This window comes from Macrosteles quadrilineatus, unplaced genomic scaffold (assembly GCF_028750875.1).
Source record: "Macrosteles quadrilineatus isolate MER2022 unplaced genomic scaffold, UCM_ALF_1.0 Scaffold_6__1_contigs__length_79288215, whole genome shotgun sequence".
Lineage (NCBI taxonomy): Eukaryota > Metazoa > Arthropoda > Insecta > Hemiptera > Cicadellidae > Macrosteles > Macrosteles quadrilineatus.
The window spans coordinates 43,861,444-43,883,309 of record NW_026542599.1 but is presented as its reverse complement, the minus strand read 5'-3'; the positions used below and the strand labels follow the sequence as shown (position 1 = coordinate 43,883,309).

Sequence of the window (21,866 nt, the reverse complement as noted above, 5' to 3'; positions counted from 1 at the left end):
TGGACACATTCCCAAGTTATTGGAGAATACAAACAAATAAATTGAATAGGTTTTCTTTACAAAAAGTTGCAGGCCTATAGGAGAAATCACCACAATAATCACACAATTATATGTGTGTGTGTGTGTGTAAAAAGTATCATATGGCAAAGCCTTAATTGTAAAAAATCATGATTAATGGCCAGTTAGTTTTTTTTTCTGTTTTAATATCATCACATCCAACTTCTTACTTGTATAGAGACTCATCCGAGAGTAAAAAAAATAATTAATTGAGTGATTTTACTAACCATTATGTCATGTTTGCAAATAATTGGTTGTCTAAGCTTTACACAATAACAACTTAGTATATAGACAACATTTATACAATTAATTCCTATCTTGCGATGCTGGAAAATAGCTTGAAATATTGAACAAATTTTTTTCTCGGAAATACAGTTAACTTTAAATATAATTTTCTAAATTCCAAAAACAAAATGTTTGGCTAAATATACTGTATTATGCTATCAACATTTAAAGAAATATTCAAAAATAAACTCTTAAACAATATTCCTGTAGGCCTAAGGTATACAAGTAAACACAATTTGTTTCACATCTTAAAAATTACATCCCATAAAAATAAAATGGAGCACTAATAAAATACAAAACAATACTAGCACACATATGTCCAAAAATACTAAACCATGATTATTTCAACAGGTTGAAAGAATTTACACCAGCGACAGGATAATTGGAATTTATTGCATAAACATTTTAAAGGCATTTGTGGAACTACCTTATACTCAAACATAAAATAATATCTAAAAACACAAAAAGAAAAGATGTAAAAGATTCTACTGCGGCCGAACGCTCATCTTACCTTCTTGATGTTAACTGTTCGAAGACCTTTGAAGTTGGCGTATCTCTGCTCGGGCGTCTACAACAGAAAAGTGGCTGATTATATTTGTGAAAACTTAATGAAATCAAAAATTTGCTGGCTAAATTAGTGGAAAAATTATGAACCAAGAAAAGTGGCTGGTTAGATTTGTGGCTAACTTACTTTTACTTTTTACTGACACAAAACTTAATCTGCAGCCAAACCGAAAGTAGTTTTAATGCCAACAGGTTAATAATAAAACTTACTTATGGATCTTTACCCAGAATAAACAACATAATAATTTCCAATTACTGATGTAACAATTACAGTAGAACCCCTGTTAACGGAATTTATGTTAACCGAAACCCAGGTTAACCAAAATGGTTCTATAAAATAAAATAGGGCTGTAAAATGCTTTAATAACTTCATTTGTATGGTTTAAAGTATTTTCTATCCCATTGTAACATTTTTGTAGCTGAAATAAAACACTGAATATATACCTAGACATTCTCTTAAATTAATTTTTTCTACATACTGTGGTGATACATTGGCTATTTTTAGCATATGATGGGTTAACCGAAAAATTGGTTATTCGAAACGGTTCTCCCCCCTTTATTTCAGTTAACCGGGGTTCTACTGTATATTGAGGACCAAGAGAAATGCCTTAATTCCTTCCTGCCTTTTTTTCAAAAATTACTGAGACACTAGTAGAGCGGTCATTGTAAATTACCATTTTCTTTTGTATAGCCTACACCATAATTTTAACCATGCTAAAATTGAAGCTGTGCTACGACCGTCACCTTGGAAAATGGCGGCATATTTCTGTGGTTTTGCCTATAGCTGCTTTACTTTGTTATTAGAGATAAAGAAAAAGTCTTCCAATAACAAATGTAAAACTACCCATTTTTGGTCATCTCCATTTTTTTCCAAACCCAACGTTTACTGAGTTTTTTACGATTAAGTATAGTTGAATTAAGTGTCATTATAACAAAATGTTATATTATAGCCAATATATTATTGTAAAAATTACTGCCAGCAACCAAAATAAAGAAAAATGCTGATGTTTATGTCTATTGTCTAAAGCGGGTAACGTGTCTACCAGTACCCTTAAAAATCATAGATTTCTTAGTGACCTTTTACCATTAATGATTTAATACTATATTAAATGTGTAGGTTATCTATAACAACAGGTTGAGGTTCTTCAATTTCATAAACAATAAGTTAATTAAGCTAAGCAATTAAGTTAATTTGAGAGAGTACTTCTCTGTCTATTCTACGATTAATTTATGTTCGATTTTGTCATTGTCCCTTTGTGTGTTTTGTGTTTTTTGTAAACGTGTCTCCGTTCTATGTTATCGTGTGTCGTATATGTTTTATTTATTGAAATCTGTTTGTTAACGACCTTTGAATGAAGTGATTACCTGACACCTTGAGGCCTGTTAATGGTTCAGAAGAAGCTAAACTAGTTGCCAAAACAGCAACAAAGGATTACTATATGCAGGTATTGTCACACATTTTAAGCAAAATATGTGACTTATATAGAAAAAAACTATGTTTCTTTACTAGTACTGCTTCTAATTTGATACAAAATGTTCCATTTTTTAACCGTTTTACCTTGCAAAGACTGTAACATAGAATGCCTTTAAATTAAAAATCAGTTTGGTTTACTTCTGTAAACAGTAAACGTCCTTTACAATGAAATCATCACTTTAAACAAACAAATTTCCCAACGTTCTTCTTATAAAATCCAGTACAATTCAAAATACAAAACTTAAGATAAAATAAATATATCTGTTGAGCTTATCACACAAACAACATTATAAGGCAAAATTCAAAACCGCTACTTAATTCCATTATAGCATGGGATAGACATCAGTGTACATCCATTACATCTTAAAACCTCTCATTTAGTGCCTACCTATATGTTCTACCACATTATGAATTTTGTAAAGCAATTTGCAACTATTTTTCGGGAACAATTAAAAAAATCAAAATACATTGGCCTACAACTACTATTCAAAAAATCTGCCATGCTTATTCTTATTGCATAAACATTAAAAGGTAAAATTAAAAATCTAACTATCATTGTCCAAACACAATGACTAAAAACAAATTTAAAATGGTTCTATCACTTATCAACCAAACAACACATGGGATTTACCTCATCATCGAGTGAGACGGGGAATTGCGTTATAGGCTTGACTGCTAGGCTTTCTAGACCTTCATCCTTCCTGAAACACACAACACTCATCAGCTGGCTCTAGTATGTTAAACACAACACAACGCACACTGCTTAGAATATTCTATTAGTAGCTCTTTTCTATGCTAATGGCGCCATTAGCAATACGACAATAATTGGTCAATTAGTTGAATGATTTACGCTTTAATGTCCAAGTAAACAGGGCTGAGATTTTCAAAGGTGACAAAAGTTGAAAGTTATTTAGAGAAAGTAATTTTAGGATAAATTTAAAAAAAAAAACAAAACTTAAATTTGTTACACTACTTCGTTAAAATATATAATGAAATGTCTGCTAGGCGAGTGAGAAAAACCTGAAGAGGTATCAAATGATAACCAAATAGAAATAAACTGTGTCCTATCCTACATTATCCGGAATGAATAAAATATAACTAAGTGATAAGCTACCTACTGGTTACACCATGACCTTGCATAGAGGATACCTACATAAGATTCTATGCTACGTGTTATCTTACTGGGGAGATTGACAGTTTGTTTTCTGAAATTTGGGCAGTATATTTACAAAAAAAGTTGCACTTAACATTGTGCAAATGTCGTTTAGACGGCAATATGGTACCATACTAACTATAAATGTACTGTACAGTACTATTTTACCTACAAATTTCACGATTTTAAATTTATTTTATCCCTTTAATTGCTTTATTTACATGAAAATAATTAAATAATGTGAATTTTTAAGGTAGCATAAAATCTGAAAAATATTCTTCCAATACCAAACAAACATGACAAGAACAATATTAAGAGTATATCCTACTACTATGCTTTACTCCATTAAATGGATGTTTTAAGTTTAAGTAGGCTGAAACTTATAAAAAAAAAAAAAAAAACACTTCAATGTAGGATTGTAGGTAGGCCCTAATACAGATAAGCTGAACAGCTAACAGTAAATTGAAGTGAGAAATCCTTTCAGTATAAACCACTAATTAATGTTAGTTTAACTGAAACATGTAGGTTGAAACCTACAAACAAGGTTGATAGAACACAAGGGAATGCAGCAAAGTGATATCGGAAGGTTCGGAGGTTTCGCAAACTCTCGGCCAAACCACAACATGGCCTCCAACCACACTATATCTGCTTCACATTACTTCTGGGGCTAGCTAATCTAAGTTCTCCGCTTTTTTACATCGATGGTAGATTACCGACGTTTTCGTCAACCATCCATGACTGAATTGTATTAGTTTTGGGTTAGGCCTAATTGGTTGTTGCAGTACAGAGAGCAGAAAAAAATATAACCGAAAAAAAAAACATCGATCAAGTCCTTGGAGCCTAGACATTCTCTCATAAAATAATTGAAAAACTAAAAAGGGAATTTCTTATCACACAGTGCACTAGATATTAAAATTATTACCACTTTGGTGCTTGATAAATATTTCTGGATGATGAATAATATTTCTGGATGATTAATAACTCTTCAGCAGCTGTTTGAAATGATCGAGGATAACTGCTAGCCTCCAAGGACTTAACATCAATGTTTTAGCCCTGAAAAAATATTCAATGTTTTCACGACGATGATATCGGTATCGGTACCGTACATCGATGGTTGACCTATCGATGCTCATCCTTATACCTGACGTCCTTCTTGTCTTTTTTTCTGTAATATAGGTACACAGAGCATTGAATTATTTGTGATGCTGAAATATCTGGTGGTCTCGCAAGTTGCAAAGCCTTTGTGGATTTATGATTAAATTTGTTATCAGTTAATGTACATAATATTCAGTTTTAGGATAAACTTTTTTACTACAGTCAATGGTTTCACTTGTCAAGGAGCAAGCTGGGCTAGTAGTAGAGCTCGGGGCTGGGGTCCCCGGTTCAAAACCGTCTAATCACCCGCTAATGGTTTTTAGCTTTTTCATGAAACACGGTTCTGGGCTGGATCCCAACGTCCTAATTTGTAAATGAAGGATATAAATGAAAAATAGAAAAAGAAATTTAATATAATTAACTAAGTTGTGATTAAGTACTTAGAACTGTTCTTGTCACTAAGTTTTTTAGTGCAGAAAAATGGTTGATTTTATCAGACCTTATTTAATGTACCCTAAATCAATAAAGATTTTACACGTGTTTAGTTCTGCTTATCATTTAATCTTGTTGTTCAACAAGAAGAACAGACAAAAAAATCAACCGTTTTTATGCAACAGTTTGTTTTGTGGGTTCAAGTCAGACATTTGAGTTGGTGAATGTCAGTTCAGTTCCTCAAATCAGCTTTTCTGAATCCTGGCTGTCAAGCCTAATTGAAGGTGTGTAGTGTGTCGAGTGTGTCTAAGGATAGATCAACTATAAAAGAATTTTTACTAGGCCTATCTGTTTCCTACGTTTAATTAATAGGCCTAGTTCAAGTCAAGACTAGCAGAAAAAAACTTGTAAAGACGTTGAATTAAAGCAAAAAATGGAAGTAAGAAAGATAAAATGGTAGAATAAAGAGTAACTTAGCGATGACTGGCGATGAGCCATGTCAGATTATATGGTTGCGCAATTCACCTTGGATTGAATATTCCTCAAACATATCGCAAGTTACATTAACAGGAGAGTACCAAGGCCATCGAGTACATAAGTTATATCGCCAAACCTCATGCATCACTGAACATGTCCAACTGATAAGGAAAAGTTTACTGTCAACCTCACACTATAGGCTTATTGTGTTCCCAACACACAAAATACAAGAACTTCTACGTTTGGGAGAACAACATCCTTTAAATAACCAAGCTATTCACACTATAATTATGATTCATTGACATCATCAAAAATATGGAGACAAAAGCTTTGGATTTTGACCAGAATAAAATAACAATAAGCGTAGAATGAGATGCCTGTTGTAGCTTTGTTACTGACCAAGATCAGCTGTTTCTTAGCCAGACTCATTTATTAAACACCCAATGGTCAAGGACAGCTGGGCCGAGTTTCATGCCGTCAAAAAGTTACAAACAACTCTCAGGATTGAACTGACAACCTACTGATTACCAGGCAAGCACTATATCCACTAAGCTGCTACCGGTAGCTTTAATATGAGCGGTAATTAGAATTTTATTTATTTATTGTTTACAGCCGATTAAATAGGAGCCATCATGGATCTTGAACCTTGACTCAATCTCTGTATCAAACTTAATTGCTGAAAGCGATTTATTTTATCTTAACTACCTAGCCTACCTTAATAAATCATTTTCTCGAATAATAAATTTTGGAAAATGTTCAGTTTATATAAAAAAAAGTGTAGGCTATATCAGCAAAATATAATAATTTAAACAAATTTCCTGCACACTGGGTTTTCACCTCACATCTCTAATTCATAAGTAACTAACTAGCCGCTCGCACCATAAATGTTTTGGTGATATATTTTACAGTTTCCAATTAACTGCTCTAGGCTACCTTAGGCCGGACGCACACAGATCAAGCATTTCACCTGAAGCAAGTGTTGCGAGGCAAAATGTTTCGCTGGGTACGAGCTCCCCATGTATTTCAATGGGACGCCGCACACTGATCAAGCAAACGTTGCGAGGCGCCTCGCAACGCCTTGAAACATTTGAGCAGTTGCTCGACGAATGGATCCCATACAGCACGATGTTTGATGTCTCATGGAGCAAAACGTTCTGCGCATGCGCCAAATCCTTTCTAGCTAGTAAAGCTTAGTGGCTTTCAAAATTCAATTGACCTTTTGTTGTTTAACACAACAACTTCTTTGAAAAATTAATTTTGAAGTTGCGTTAAAACTTAACAATTATATTTTGAATTTCTATTGAACAATATATTGTTGTTTAATTCTTCTTGATACCATTTTGGTAGTCATACAGCCCATGCAAAGTAGTAAAATAATTAAGAAATTACCAAGATTACTCAGTTCATTAATCATTATTTATACAGGGTGGTAAAAAAGTCCCTGGACAGTTAAATATTTTAAAAAATAATGAAGATAGAGCTACAATACTTGGTACAAAGTTACAGGGCATAAAACTCTATTTTAACACATATTCAGTGATCCAATAACTCTTCAGGGGGACTTTTCAATTAAAGGTCTTCACTTGTAGATTACGATGCTGCAAATTCAAGCTCAAAAAAATGCCTGAGTAAAAAATGGCAGTCGTTCAAAGATTCAAAATGGCGGATTCAAGAAATCTTTGAACATCTGCCATTTTGCGCTGGATCAACCTTTTGAAGTGCAGTTTGCGGCATTGTATTCTACTAAAAAAGACCTTTAATTTGATGTGCATATTGACTTATGCTTCCATTTAAGATTTTCTTCCGACTCCTTGTGGGCCGTCCCCCTGAAGAGTTATTGGATCACTGAATATGACGTGTTAAAATAGAGTTTTATGCCCTGTAACTTTGTACCAAGTATTGTAGCTCTATCTTCATTATTTTTTAAAATATTTAACTGTCCAGGGACTTTTTTACCACCCTGTATAACCATCACGACACTATCTAATAATAATTTCTTACGGTATTTTAACCCCTTCCTATAAAATAGTATAGCAATTATTCGACAATGATTGTAAAATTTCCCTGGATCTGATTTAATTTCTCTGAGAGGAAAGCTGTCTATCAACAGATTGATTGGGTGAACCTAATGTTGTCTTTCTATTTAGTCCAGCATTTTGCAAAAACTGACTTACAGCAATAGTTGACTTCCTCGTCACATATGTTAAAACAATACTGTATAGTATAAGACCAGTAAACATAATATGTAATTCTTATATTTATTTTTCTTAATTTTGCTTGAAACCAAATGCTGAATCATGATGCTTGAACCTCCCGCACACTGGAGAAGCAAATAAACAAAACGTTTCAAGCAAATCGTTGTGCAACATTTTGCTTCAGGCGAAATGCTGGATCAGTGTGCGCCCAGCCTTATGTTTCACGGTAGGCCCTACATCACCTAGAGAGTTGTAAGCAAATTAAACATACCTATAATTGTTTCAGTTTTACACGGTAATTAGGTTCGATTAAGGGTACGCTCTACCTCAGCTCGGAAATCTCAGCTCGGGCTTCAGTTGCTATGTTGCACCATTGGACAGTGCCGCGAGAAGCGCTTGCAGAGGTTTCCAAGATTACTGTTTTCGAATTAACCAATAATGATAGCTACGCACTCTAAACGGCTTATAGTAGTGCAAATACCAATCTATAGTTCTGCGTTTATCAAATTTTCAAATAATGTTTTTTTCAATAAGTTAGGGCTAGTTGAAAAGACCTTTTTTCTTGTTCTACAAATCACAAGTTTATAAGGTGTGTATTAAAAATAAATGAAATAATGAAATGCAGAACTATAGAAAATTTCATCCTCTTTAATATGAGACCTTAACTTTGATTCTACCTTCAATGTAGCAGGTGAAAACAGTAATCTTGCAAACCCTTGCATTTGGTTGAGCGTCAGGGGTAGAGCGCACCCTTAAGTCTAAATTTCTGGTTACAATTAATTATTCTCCAACCTCACCAGAATCATTAGCATAATTAACAGTAGCCTAGCGTAAATGGGTCAATTATACCGGCCAAATCAATGTTTTACGCAGTAACAGATGTGACCTGATTATGCACTGATGGATTCACTTTTGTCAGCTAATTTTATAAATCTATTTTTAAAGAACAGCTCAGTATACAAATGAGTGTATCTGTCGGTAGGTTTAGATATTTTTAAAGTAAGCTGGGTGGAAAGACTACATTTTACCTTAATAGTGTTTTGTTCAATTTAAAGAAGTATTTTTAACTTATTTCCCTTGGTAGTTTGCGCCTTTGTTAAATCTTAGCAATTACAACTTAAGCTATTTCTGAGCTATCAACTAAATGATTACCGGTACGGTAACTTATTTGTCAAACATATCCCAGGCTAAATCAAAAGTTTGAGAATCTTGTTGAATCAATAAATCCTCTATAATAAACTAACTTAGTAAATCACAATCGTACTGTCCCCAACTTAGTAGGAGCCTAGGTAAACTTACAGCTTAGGGCCCTTAAGTTACTACTGCATTTAATAAGACTTAAGTTAGGCATTTAACTGCTTTTTAACATGTCAAAAGGACGAAAAATATCTCAAATCATTCAAACCAAACAATTATTTTACTAACCTAAACTCACAAAACATAAACCAGCAATATTATAGGCCTATAGACCAAGTCTTAAAAACTCATGACTCGACAGGGTAAAACGATTGTAATAGGCTAACGGTCTTAGAAATATTGGTTTACAATTAAGTTACGGTAATTTTGTTGAACTCAATTCTATAACAAATTATAACATAGGTCTTACACATACTTAAAAGGGCCTAGTATAAGTTAGTTTACTTATTATATAATAGCTAGGGCCTAATTAATATTAGGTAGGCTACCTATTTAAGTTTAATAATAATAATAACTTGCGGTACCGGTAATTAAGTTACATAGGCCTAATTCATTACATTAAGTTAGCTAATGAAATTGCTATTTAATCATGTGGTTGGATTAGGTTTTAGCCCTGTTTTTTATACTTTTGTAGAGATTTATTTAAGTTAAAAACATTAAAAGTTAGGCAGGCCTATTACAACATGACTTAAAACTGAGTACAGTACCCCGATATCGTTTTTGGATGTGATGGATATCAAAGCTTTGCCTTCAGCCTAACTTACATAAGCAAGAAACAAGTCTCCAAGATTCAAATCTAAGATGCAAACCAGGGCCTAGGTATAAAATTGTTAAGTTAGGTACCTGACGGATTTTGAAGGGTGGAAGATTTAGTGTAAAAACTTGTCATCATGGGCCCATAAAAGGTTTTGGATAAGAACTCAATAAACACAATAAAACTTTACTAAACAGACCTTGATTGATCAGTATCCATAATTATCTGCCAAAAGATCCATTTCCATAGCCAAACTTAATATTAAAATACACATTTGGGTATCAAACACACTTTACGATTTCAACGAATTCAAATTAGGTACTGACTGACTGGACTAGTGATGGGAGTGAAATCACGTCACTGATATATTTCACTGATATTTGAAAATCACCGTGGTAACTGATACGTCAAGGCGTCTAGTATCAGTGACTAACGGTGACTGGACTGTGACTGAGACTGTGACCGACTGTACTGTGATCCTGGATCCTGTGATCTGTGTGACGCTGTGACTGGCGTGCCGTCGTGTGCTGCTATCGGTGATGAGTGGCCAATCCACGTACTACTGTCGCTACCGAGCTGCGCGCGCAGTCGCAGTTGCTGGCTTTCTGTTTCTGGCTTGCTTGTTGACTTCTGTGTGCTGCTATTTCGCGCCTTTTTGTCAATGATCTCTGTTTATTAGGAAGGAATAACAATGAATAGGCCTAAAACAAGTCCTATATGGACATTTTTTACACCTAACAGCGACCATGTCGCTGTTTGTAATATATGCAAACAAAGACTTTCATACAAAACATCAACGTCAAACCTACGAAAACACATGAGATGTAAACACCCCACTGTCTCCTTGGATGAAGCTACACCAAACACATTTCTGTGTAGTCAAGAGGTAAGAAACACTGGTTTTATAACTAAATAATAGGTTTGTAATATCACTTCTTGTGCTGATATTATTGATATCTATCTTATTTATGTTGATGTAGCTTAGGTTAATATTATGATATGATGAAAATTAATATATGGGGCCTAACCTAGCCAAACTCTAAGTCCACTGAGATTAGTAGAACACCTCCATATTGCAGTAATCCTGCTTATTCGGCCCAATATAAAATACATGTATAATATCAGTTGTTTATCCTCATTTAGGAAAAAATCCTTTAGAAAATTGCTTTTTGAAGGTTTGCTGTGACAGGATTGTTATGATGATAGAATATTAAATGTGAAAGTTTGTTTGCAGGTAGATCGCGTAGAACGAGTGCAGCATGGGACGTCGACGTCCTCTTCTGAGCCTGCATCGAAGAAGCAGAAGACATCAACATCAACTAGGCCTACTTCTGCAGCGGCGGCAAAGCTCCAGCAGTATTTACACGCCAGTGCTACTATCAGCACAATTGATGAAGAAAATGTGGATGACCCGACAACCCCAATCTCTTTGCCGTCTTCATCTCGGCCGGATACGTCTGTTCCAGCAAGTAAGTCGTGCAATTTTGTGCAACAAAAACTGCCTGCATTTGCGCCAAAAAAGATGACAAGCATTCAAAAAGGAAAGGCAGATGAAGCTCTGCTGAAACTTTTTATACGAGACTTTCAGCCTTTCAGCATCGTTGAGGATGAAGGATTTGTTGAGTATACAAATGCTCTTAATCCAAGTTATGTTTTGCCAGGTAGGAAAACGCTTTCAAAAACTTGGATTCCTGCAAAGTTTGCAGAATGTTTATCTGATACTCGAGTAAAGATCAACTCAGCCCAAACTCTGTGTCTTACAACTGACACCTGGACGTCTGTCAATACGGACAACTTTATGGCTGTAACAGCCCATTTCATTGATGACAATTTTGATCTACAGACTGTGCTTCTTCAGTGTGCACAATACCCTGGAAGACATACTGCTGAACATTTAAGTGAAGCCCTGCGAGAAATAACGAAAGTCTGGAATATTGCAGGGAAAGTAATCTTTGCGGTGACAGACAATGCAGACAGTGTTGTCAATGCTATCAAATTAATGGGCTGGAAGCACATGGGCTGTTTTGCTCACAGTCTAAACCTTGTAGTATCACGTTCTCTAAATAAAAATCAAGAAGTCACAACACTAATTGAGACGGTAAAACGTATTGTTTCTCATTTCAAGAGAAGTGCACAGTCAACTGAAAAGTTGATTGAGTACCAGGTCAAGAACAACCAACCGAACAACAAACCAAAAAAGTTGGTTCAAGACGTTTCCACGAGGTGGAATTCAACATACTTCATGTTGAAAAGATTTGTTTTGCTACAAGAGCCTATCAAGGCAACCTTAGCTTTGATTGATAAGGATTTACCTGTTCTTACTCCAGTACAGTGGAAAATGCTCTGTGAGCTAATTTTGGTCCTAAAGCCCTTCTACACAGTTACGAAAACTGTTAGCGGGGAAAAATATGCCACGGGGTCACTGGTGATTCCTCTCGCCAATTCACTCTTTACAGTTTGTGAAAAACTCAAAGAACGAACCTTTTCTCCAGAAGTAAAAGAAGTTGTCAACGAATTGAACAAAGAGCTGTCAAAACGGTTTGGAAATTTTGAAAGCAGTAACACGCTCACTCTCCTTACATTCCTTGACCCTAGGTTTAAAAACTTAGTTTTTAAGGACGCAGTTGCTTCAGAAAACGCCAAGGAAAGACTAATCAATGCCATAAGCAGAGAAATGATTCTTGCGAACGAGGAACAAGAGAAAACCAAGAAAAATGCAACGGAGCGGCCGGTTGATCTTGAGCTCACTGAACAATGCAATGAACTAGGAATTGCGATAGAGAATGAACCTAACCAGGAGATAGACGAGCTCTCTGTTTTTAACAGCTTGGAAAAGTGTCTGGCAAAGAAGAAAAAGAAAGGCAGTGTAAAGTCAAGAGCCATCGTGGAACTGGACAGATTTTTAGAGGAAGACGAGTTAGATTGGAAGGGCGACCCACTGCTTTGGTGGAAGGAAAATGGACCTCAATATCCCAACCTTAAGAAAGTGGTAAAAAAACACTTTTGTTGCCTTGCAACATCTGTACCTTGCGAGCGGGCTTTCTCAAGGGCAGGGCTCTTTGTATCTGATAGAAGGAACAGGTTGAGTGGAAACAAGACGAAGATGTTGATGTTCCTAAATGCCAACCAGCCAAACAACCGCCAACCTGCCGTCCGCAGAGACAATGAAGACCGATTTGAGAGTGAGGAGGATAAGTTACTAAAAGATATTATATCTAAGAACCTAGAATTATAATAGAAGAAGACTGATCTAGGCCTAAGTAGGTAACATTACGTTCCTTATAATTGTTACCAAATGAATATTGTTCCTAAAGGTTACCATTAGTGAACATTTGTACCTCTTTGTTATAATACTTCAAATATGTATTTGAACTGATTATATTCTACTGTATTTTTATGTTTTTCAAACGAGCAGGATTCAACTTATGCGTAGGCCTCAATTTTTTTTATAGAAAATTACATTAATCGACCATGTTACTTAATTTCGTTTTGCTGACAAAATATATCTTCTTAAATTTGACCAATAGAGAATATATTCTTTTTTATATAACAATGAGTATTATATAGGCCTACTTTTTATTTCTGTTGGTATTTTTATATTTAGACCTTTGTTTATTAATACATAATAAAATGTTTTTTTTGTGTTATATTGGGGAGTATTATTAATTTATTCACCTTTACTTATTTTAAGGAAAATAAACCCCACGAACCGACACATTCCATTAGGAATGAATTCACAATAGGCTACAAATAAAAAAACAGTAACACCTTATTAAACATGTGTGATATTCACACTCTATGGTATGAGCAAAAACTAGCCTTCCCACAAACAACGAAGGAGCAGTAGCAGTAGTCACCGTTGAGCAGTAGCAGTAGTCACCGTTAATCACTGATACAAATCACTGATACCCAAGATTCACGGTAGCAGTGATCACCGATAGAGCAAAGTAACTGATATTTCCATCACTAGACTGGACTGATGATAAATTGACAGGTGTTACCGGGATCCGGGATCAGCTGATAGCATAATGGTACAGATGACAATACGCAGGTTACCGGCAAAAAAAGTCATTAGCTAAAACTGGCAAGTTAGAAATTCCCCAGATATGAAGCCTATCAGAGACCACATTAAATAATCGTACAGACACTTGAGGAAAACGATACCTGTTAAAATGTTTCTCAGGCTCCCCACTGGAAACCTTAAGCCATAGTAGGCTATAGATAAAACTAAAAACTTAAGCAGCTAAGTCGCACTCATCTGGCAATCCCAATTTTACCAGACAAATGCTCTCCAAATTGAGCCCTTATTGTTTAGCACGAACCAAAGATTTACCTGCCAATGATGATACAAAGAATAGAATTCCGAGTACACCGTTTACCAACGAGCACGACACCGACACAACAAAACAAACTAAACTAACTATAACCGGGCTGCATGATGAAGCAGCGAGCCATTGGTTCTTGGCTGTGTCATTTCATGGCACCCACACTACAACGTAGGTTAGCTCACGTTGTACACGATAGATAGCAGCACACACCAGCTGCGACAATTGCCGCTAGTTGGTCTAATCGCCGCTAGAGCGAAACAGTTTGCACGTTCACTGAATTTACAATCAATAACATTTCCAACCCCGATGCCAGTAAAATAGTTAGCAACCATTTATATTTACTAATCGACTCGACCGACATTCGACATGTAACCTGGCAAAGTGTTTAAATTGTCATCTTCCCAGTAATAACAACAGAATAACACAAAATTTTTGTATTAGAAACACTATCATTTGGTTGTTTTGTTTTTTACATCTAGAAATCGTTCCAATTAAAAAAAATATTTAATATCTCAGAATAATTCCCTATTTAATTAACATTAGATTTAATGAGTATCTTGGTTTTGTTGATAATTGAAGGGGTAAAGTTGTATTCTAAAATATTAATTAGTAGCATACAGTATAAAAAAAAGCCTTGTGATCAAAATCCATGAACAAGCAAACTACAACAATTTACTATTCTCCGTAAAAATAACATAGGAATATAGGAGTTTTCAATAAAAAGTATATTTAATTTCCTTTGTAACCTTAAATTGTACAACGCTTTAATAGAACACAATTGTTCTTAATCTCTACAAGATGAGATAAATGTAGTGAAAATTGGGATAAGTTCAAGTTTTAAGGGTAAGGAATTAAAAAAAGAAGATTTTTAAACCTCATACACATTGCGTGAGGCTCAGCAGAAAAAAAAAACTAGCGTCAGCTCTGTTTTCTTGGTCTAGTCTACAGATGTGAGAAGTCTAAACTTCATTCATAATCGTTTCTTGATTATACTAAAATTTATTATACATATACTACATAATGGGGGTATATCTGTTTCAAAATCTATGGACAATATCATGGTATCTTAACTATAAAAAATACCATAACATTTCTAATCAATTGTTTACCTTTGATCAGCAAACTCTCAATACACAGAGTACTAATATGCACTTCAAACACTACACAGAGTAAGCACTACAACATTGCAACAACTCGCTATTCGCCTCACTGACTTGGTGAGCTCAGAGGTTTGATAACATTGACATTATCAGGTGGTAAATAAAAACCATCAAGGTTACATGACGTATCGTCAAGCCTAGCACCGCTAGCACACAGTCTGCAGTCAGCGCACTATGTTTGGCCAACCTGAACAACTGACGACAATGCGTCTCAAGATGTATGAACCGTTGAATAATTATTTTTTTGTTCTTCTGTGTGGTATGCCAAAGAAACTGATAGTCTGCACTGCAGACTTTGGGTAAAACTGAAAAACTGATGATAATGAACCAATTTGGAGACGAATCGTTCCAATTGATAATTACTCTGTGTTGATCTCAGGAAACTGACGACTCTATAAAGTAGCTTGTGAAATGAAATGACAATTCAGGCAATGTAAGGGATACATGGCCTTTTCCTAGACGACTTGTTCAACAACTGTTCAGAAGTCTGTTATGAAGATGCCTATTTACCATTTAATATTAATTTATATTTCCATGCAGTCAAGGGCACTGCACCCCAGCAGTATTACTGCTCTGACATTGCATCATCTTTCAAGAAGGATGTTACTGCAGTATGCCTAGCCAAAGAAACCCCACATTGATAGGATGAAAGTTTTGTCCTTAAGGATTAAAAAAATACACAACTTTTCGGCAAATAATGGTTTTCTCCTACAGGGGTAAAGTTCAAAACCATAAAGAAAACATTATGTTAAGGCCGAGGACAAAATTCGGACATATATTGAGGCTAAATCTAAATGTTCAGTTGAAAAATAAAACAGACATCAAAGTGAAATGCTAAGCCGAAATTCTAAAATGGAACAATTTTCCAAACCAGCTGAAAATCTGGATGACAAAATAACAAATGTAAAAACATTTCTTCAAACAAATCGCTTAAATTACTACACAAATCCAAATACAGCTTAAGTTTATATTTTAACGACCACTAGAACAATTCCAAACAACCACTGAAACAAGCTAGTTATTCTAATGAAGAGAATAATATTTTAACAGCGCATACGCTCACGGCCTAATTGCATTGTCCAACAAATGGTTTCTAAACATAAAACTGTGCAGATAAACTGTCAACAACCTGATTGGTCGTTAGTTGACAATCTGACCGTAAAACAACATTACAAAACAACGAAGATTATGTTTGTCAGCGAAACAATCCCCGACTGTTTCAATTTATTTACAGGGTGAAAAGTAACTTGCATCCCCCTTAATTGTTTAACCATTTGATATATTTGAAAACAGGTTGCAGCAATCTTCTTACATATGAGGGCTTACAATAATTATTATATGGTTAGTTTTGAAAATTTTGCCCCTGGGGGTAGTTGGGGTAGGAGTTAGCTCAACATTTTCAAATGGGAAGTAGCCTACGAGTTTGGTTTCATTTTACAGGTTTTTTTGGAACCAAGTAATTGACCTACTTTGGTTATAGCGTAAAATTGCTACATTTGTTTTATTAGCTGAGATGTGTGATTGAGCCAGACATTTTCAAAAAATGAATAGGACTAATCACAATGATTAAATCTTCAACTTTTCTAAAACTGTTCAAAGAACGATAAGATAACATATCAACGATTCTGTAACAGCAAAGTACATAGTAACGATAAAGTAAAGACTGTAGTGATAAATCAACATATTAACGATAAGATAACATAGAAACAATAAAGTAACATAACAACAATAAGATAACATAGAAACAATAAAGTAACATAGCAACAATAAGATAACATAGAACAATAAAGTAACATAGCAACGTTAAGATAACATAGATACTATTTAACATGGCAACGATCAAGTAACATATGAACGATGAGATAACAACGACATAACGTAGCAGATGACAGATGACAGCGTAGTAGATAGAAGTTACATACCTCCCGAGAACCAATCACACGGTGAGGGGAGGGGAAGGAAAGGAAAGGAACAGGAATTCTATTTCCACCCTAAACTCTCACATCCCTTGACTAACTAGCCAAACTGTGATTGACAATCAGCTGATCAATGGCCGATTAAACGTAACCACCTTTGGCTGAACCTTTATGTTGGGAAAGCCAACTATATAATGATATCGACTCATTATCATAAACCCAAAAATTGAAACAAAAGATACCAATTTGGATACTGTCATTGATAATGGATACTTCTCGTTTGAACAAAGATACGGAGATGTTTTTATGTCTTTTTTTAAAGTAAAAAATTGTAAACAAATCATTGACTAAATATTGAAATTAGGCTTCTCACCTTATCGTAATATCTCAATACTGTGTTGAGTGTTTCATGTCTGAGCGCTGATGTCATTTAAATGTTTCTCTTTTGTTTTAGGATAGATTTGATCAATTTCGTTTGTTTGGTTAAAACGACAGAAGGTAAGAGGTGCTTTATTATACATTTTATGGTATGGTCATAATAAGAATCTCGTTAATATAATAAATTAGTTAGTAAAATAGCACAAAGTTAGAGAACGTCGAAAATCATCATCGTAAAGAAGTGTCTCTTAACTTAAACTCACTTCGGATTTGATTTCAGTTTATGCATAAATGTTACAAATACATATTTGACATGTATAACGAAATACTTTTATTTTTACTTACTGAACGTGACAGTGGCATCAAAGATATTTTAGCTTGAAAATGTACCGTTTTTAGCTTATAAAATTATAAAGTTGTACTAAAAAGAATATAGTATTTTACAACAACCAACAATACAACAAGTAAAACTCTTTTGTTATAAAACTCAAAACTGGCTACACCCCCTTTCAGTTTGTGTTAGTAGTTTAGAGCTACAAGACAAAACTAAATACCCCCACCGCAGCAAACCTGTAGACTAAGTGAATTTCCAACTACAGTATTTCAATAACATTAGATTTAACGAGTACTGAGGTTTGTTGTTACAGGGAGCGCAATAAAGTTGTTTTTTTAATTTCAATAGCTTAGTATAGAATAAATAAATTTGCCAAATTTTATAAAAACATATCTATAAACAAGCAAACTATAACAGTCTACTTATTCTCCTATTTTTTATTCTATCCGTAACCAATATACAATAACACTTCAATATACTATAAATCATATATATAAATCATTTGTATTTAAACTCTTCGAAATGGTTTTGAGAGAAATTGGGAAATTTTATGTTTAGAGGGTCAAAAATAAGAAAAACAATTTTTACACCATAAATCCCACCATAAACCCCGTTCCCATGGTCCGATCACGCTAGTTCGCGGACTCGTTCGAATAAACGTAGGCTTACACGTTTGTACCAAATTCCATAGAAATCGGATCATTTTTGCTCGAGTTATCGTTCTAACTGACACAAATATACTGTATACAGGACAGGAATTTGAACGGATGGTGTCTTTGGCCTCTGGGCACATCAAAACGAAAAAGGAGATCGGCCCCGGGTCCAGGTATTACCATGAGACCTACGGTAATAGCTTATTCCCTATATGGGAAATTCGCTAAAGTACTATCCAGTGCAGATTGAGAAATTCTAAAAACCATCATACCAGTAAAGAATGACATCAGTGGGTTGACTGGGGTGTCAAAAGGCAACATTAAAGGGGGTGAAATTGAGAGAGAGAGAGGGAGAGTGAGAGGGAGAGTGTGAATTTAAATGAAAGACAGGAAGAGCGTCCATTCCTCACTTAATTATCATAATCAGAGCCAACATTACATTACACAGAGTCTAATTCTTTCTTTTATTTTCTCTATTGTTAAATTCTACCAACAACTTCTCTTCAAGCACATAGTATTGAGCATTCGTTTGGTTAAATCGAGCATAAGTCTGATCAAAAACGGAAAACATGTAAATGTAATATTAAATCCATCTAAAACCTTTTAGATTTACCTGGTGTTGACTAATAAAGTTAGTAGTAAAACATATTATTCACAATACAACACAATAAAGGTTAAAAAGTATTTAATCCAAACAATATTAGTATATCTTAGTTGTTTATCTCCTTAAATCATCAAATAATGAAATCACTCTCTATCTAGAACAGTACTGGCAGTGTAAATGTGTTTTGTTACTAATAAACTTTTATCTATGGCTGGTAGTGGTAATAACACTCGCCCATTATCAGAAGGGCGCCGGTTCGACCCTATAATTAAAAATAGTAGTTTTTAATGGATTTTAAAGTTTTTCAATTATCAATTATTAATTATTAATTATTTGATATGGGGACGCCACCTGCCGCGAATTTTAACCCAAGGTGATAACTGAGCAAAAGTAAATTATCATGGCCTTAAACAATCAACTGGACTTGGCCAGATACAGCCAGTGAAGTCTATGATAGCATTCCCATCTCAGTTGGTGTATATTATTGTTTTTGTGGGGGTGTGGAGTTTATGTGTGAAGGTCGTCTACTGTTAAAGTTTTCCATAACAGTAAATAACTGTGCTGGTGTTTTTACATGTAGTTTTTCATTTCAAAAAAGCGATTGGCTTGAATGATTTTATATGAACTATGGACTGTTCTCGTCGTCCCTTGGTTTCACTGCTTCAAAAATTATATATTCATCCCACAAAAAATCATTCATACTACACAATTAATGCTAAAAACGAGTATTCCTTTTGACTACGAAATAAATATTAACTGTAACAGAAATTGTTGTTTATCCAGATAAATTTCATTGTGGAACCAATATATAGTGACAAATTAAACGATGTTACCGATATTACTACGTATGCAGTGAGTATGATATATGAGTTGTATACATGTTCAATATTATAATGTTCAAATATTCCAATTACTCACATTCTGTTTGAATATGAATTTTTACCACCCCTAAGTTCAAGTAATGACAAACAAAATTAACCCAACCAAAACACACAGTTGAATATAATACATGAACATTTTCTTTAGTTACTGTAACAGCATAAACTAACAACGATGGAAAAGTTCACAAATAATGACTCGGTTAATTGAAATGGAATAACAAATGGGAGGCATCACTTTGGCTGTTAATTCAACACGGACAAAATGGTGGAATTCAGAAAGGAGGGAAATGAACAATTAGTGATCTGAATGAGAGTGTTTAAACGAGACTGCAGAATAGGTCCCTATCAATCTGTACAAACCACAGTTAATTTTTAATCCCCCGAAGTCTTTTTGAAATGTTTGAAAAGCAAAACAATCCTTTTTTTCGATTTAACATTGGTTTGGATGCGAAGTATATTTTAAAACACTTTATTTTTTATGAATTAATAGATTATCAAATTGTAATACGCATTAAAAATACGTAACGTTTTGAGTATCGCAAATAACAAATTATCAATTGAGTTTTTCGTGAAATAATAAAAAGGCATCATTATGGTTTACTAGCAGAGTACCCGTCCTTCGTACGGGTTTGGCAAGTTTGAATTGCTTATTGCAGTTATACTCAAGCTTTGCGTTTGCAATGGGGGAGGACAAAGTTTGATAAAATTTGCTTCTTTAAATTGACGGTATACTATGGTATTACACATCTACCATAGCCATAATGTTCTACCTCTTCACCTAAACAATAAAGAAAAATGAAGTATTACACATTTTAAAAAATCACAAATTATTCATGACATTAAAAACATAAACATAACTGTAAACAATCCTAATTTGACAGTTCTCATTGCGCATCACAGTTTTTTGTTGCTGCTTAGTTCAAACTAGTGTACATGTTGCTCGAAATCGAGCAATTGCAAAGAAGTACAGGAGTTATCTATAATCAAATGACTTGTTTAAAAACTAATAAGAGTCATAATTTCCGATTATTTTAAAAGAGTCGTCTAAAAGATTATTAACTAATTGAAATACTCACAATTTACATAACAGTCCCATTCCAGTTTAAAGGGTTAATTTTTAACTATCAAACTGCCCATGGACGGGAAATGGTAAGCTTACAATTTAAGTCAACGTAAAAAGGCTGTCAGCTTTTATAATGTACCGTACCTAAGTTATTTAGCCAATTTGTAGACAATAAGGTGTAGGCTACTTTAAACTCTACAGAACAGAGTTAGGCAAAAACTGGCAGAACTCTGAATTGAACATCCAAAACTATACCCATTTTGAATACAACCTTTGACTACAACATTAGATAATTTGCACATTGACTGTTTACAATTAACACATGTTCTTCTTCTCACTTTTAATTTTGGTTCGCAACGGCGAAAATCTGTTTCATAATCATTGAAATAGATTTATAATAAATAATCCATCATAAAGTTTAAGATTAGATAAACCTACTACATAGTTGTTTTATTATTTTTTTTATCAGCTGTCTGAAAATGTGAAATAGGCATTTGACAGCTCTGGTTGTTTACATTTAAATGTCAAAGCAAATGTAAACATTGTGAATTTTCTTATGCTTCCATGGAGACCGATTTTTAATATTTAATTTCTGACAACAGCTGAAGTTTCAAAACAATGTTTGTTTCCCATGTTAATCTTATGGAGAAATACAAAACTTTAAAGGGCCCCAGGGCCTCACTCTCTAATTATTTCCCTAAAAAGAAAGTTTCCTGCACAACTTCACGTTACGCTCTTTCCAATGACACCAAAAACATGGCAATCGGTTCAGTAGTTTCAGAGGAGTAATTGTCACAAAAATCCTGCTTGCGTATTAAATAAGTACTAGTGTCCCTTTTGCTCGAATTCGAGCAATTTCTAAGTAT

The 21,866-nt window shown here is 34.4% G+C and overlaps 1 protein-coding gene across 7 annotated transcripts in view; it reads right to left on the bottom strand.

The window, feature by feature from the left end:
• Positions 1-21,866, bottom strand: part of LOC128996278 (multiple PDZ domain protein-like) — a 318,908-nt gene that overhangs the window by 34,608 nt on the left and 262,434 nt on the right. For all 7 annotated transcript variants that reach the window (XM_054421490.1, XM_054421489.1, XM_054421486.1 and 4 more), the window contains 2 exons: positions 3,012-3,081; positions 854-910 (listed from right to left, as the gene is read on the bottom strand). In XM_054421490.1, the coding sequence (XP_054277465.1) occupies positions 854-910; positions 3,012-3,081 (127 nt within the window). The remainder of the gene's footprint in view (positions 1-853; positions 911-3,011; positions 3,082-21,866) is intronic.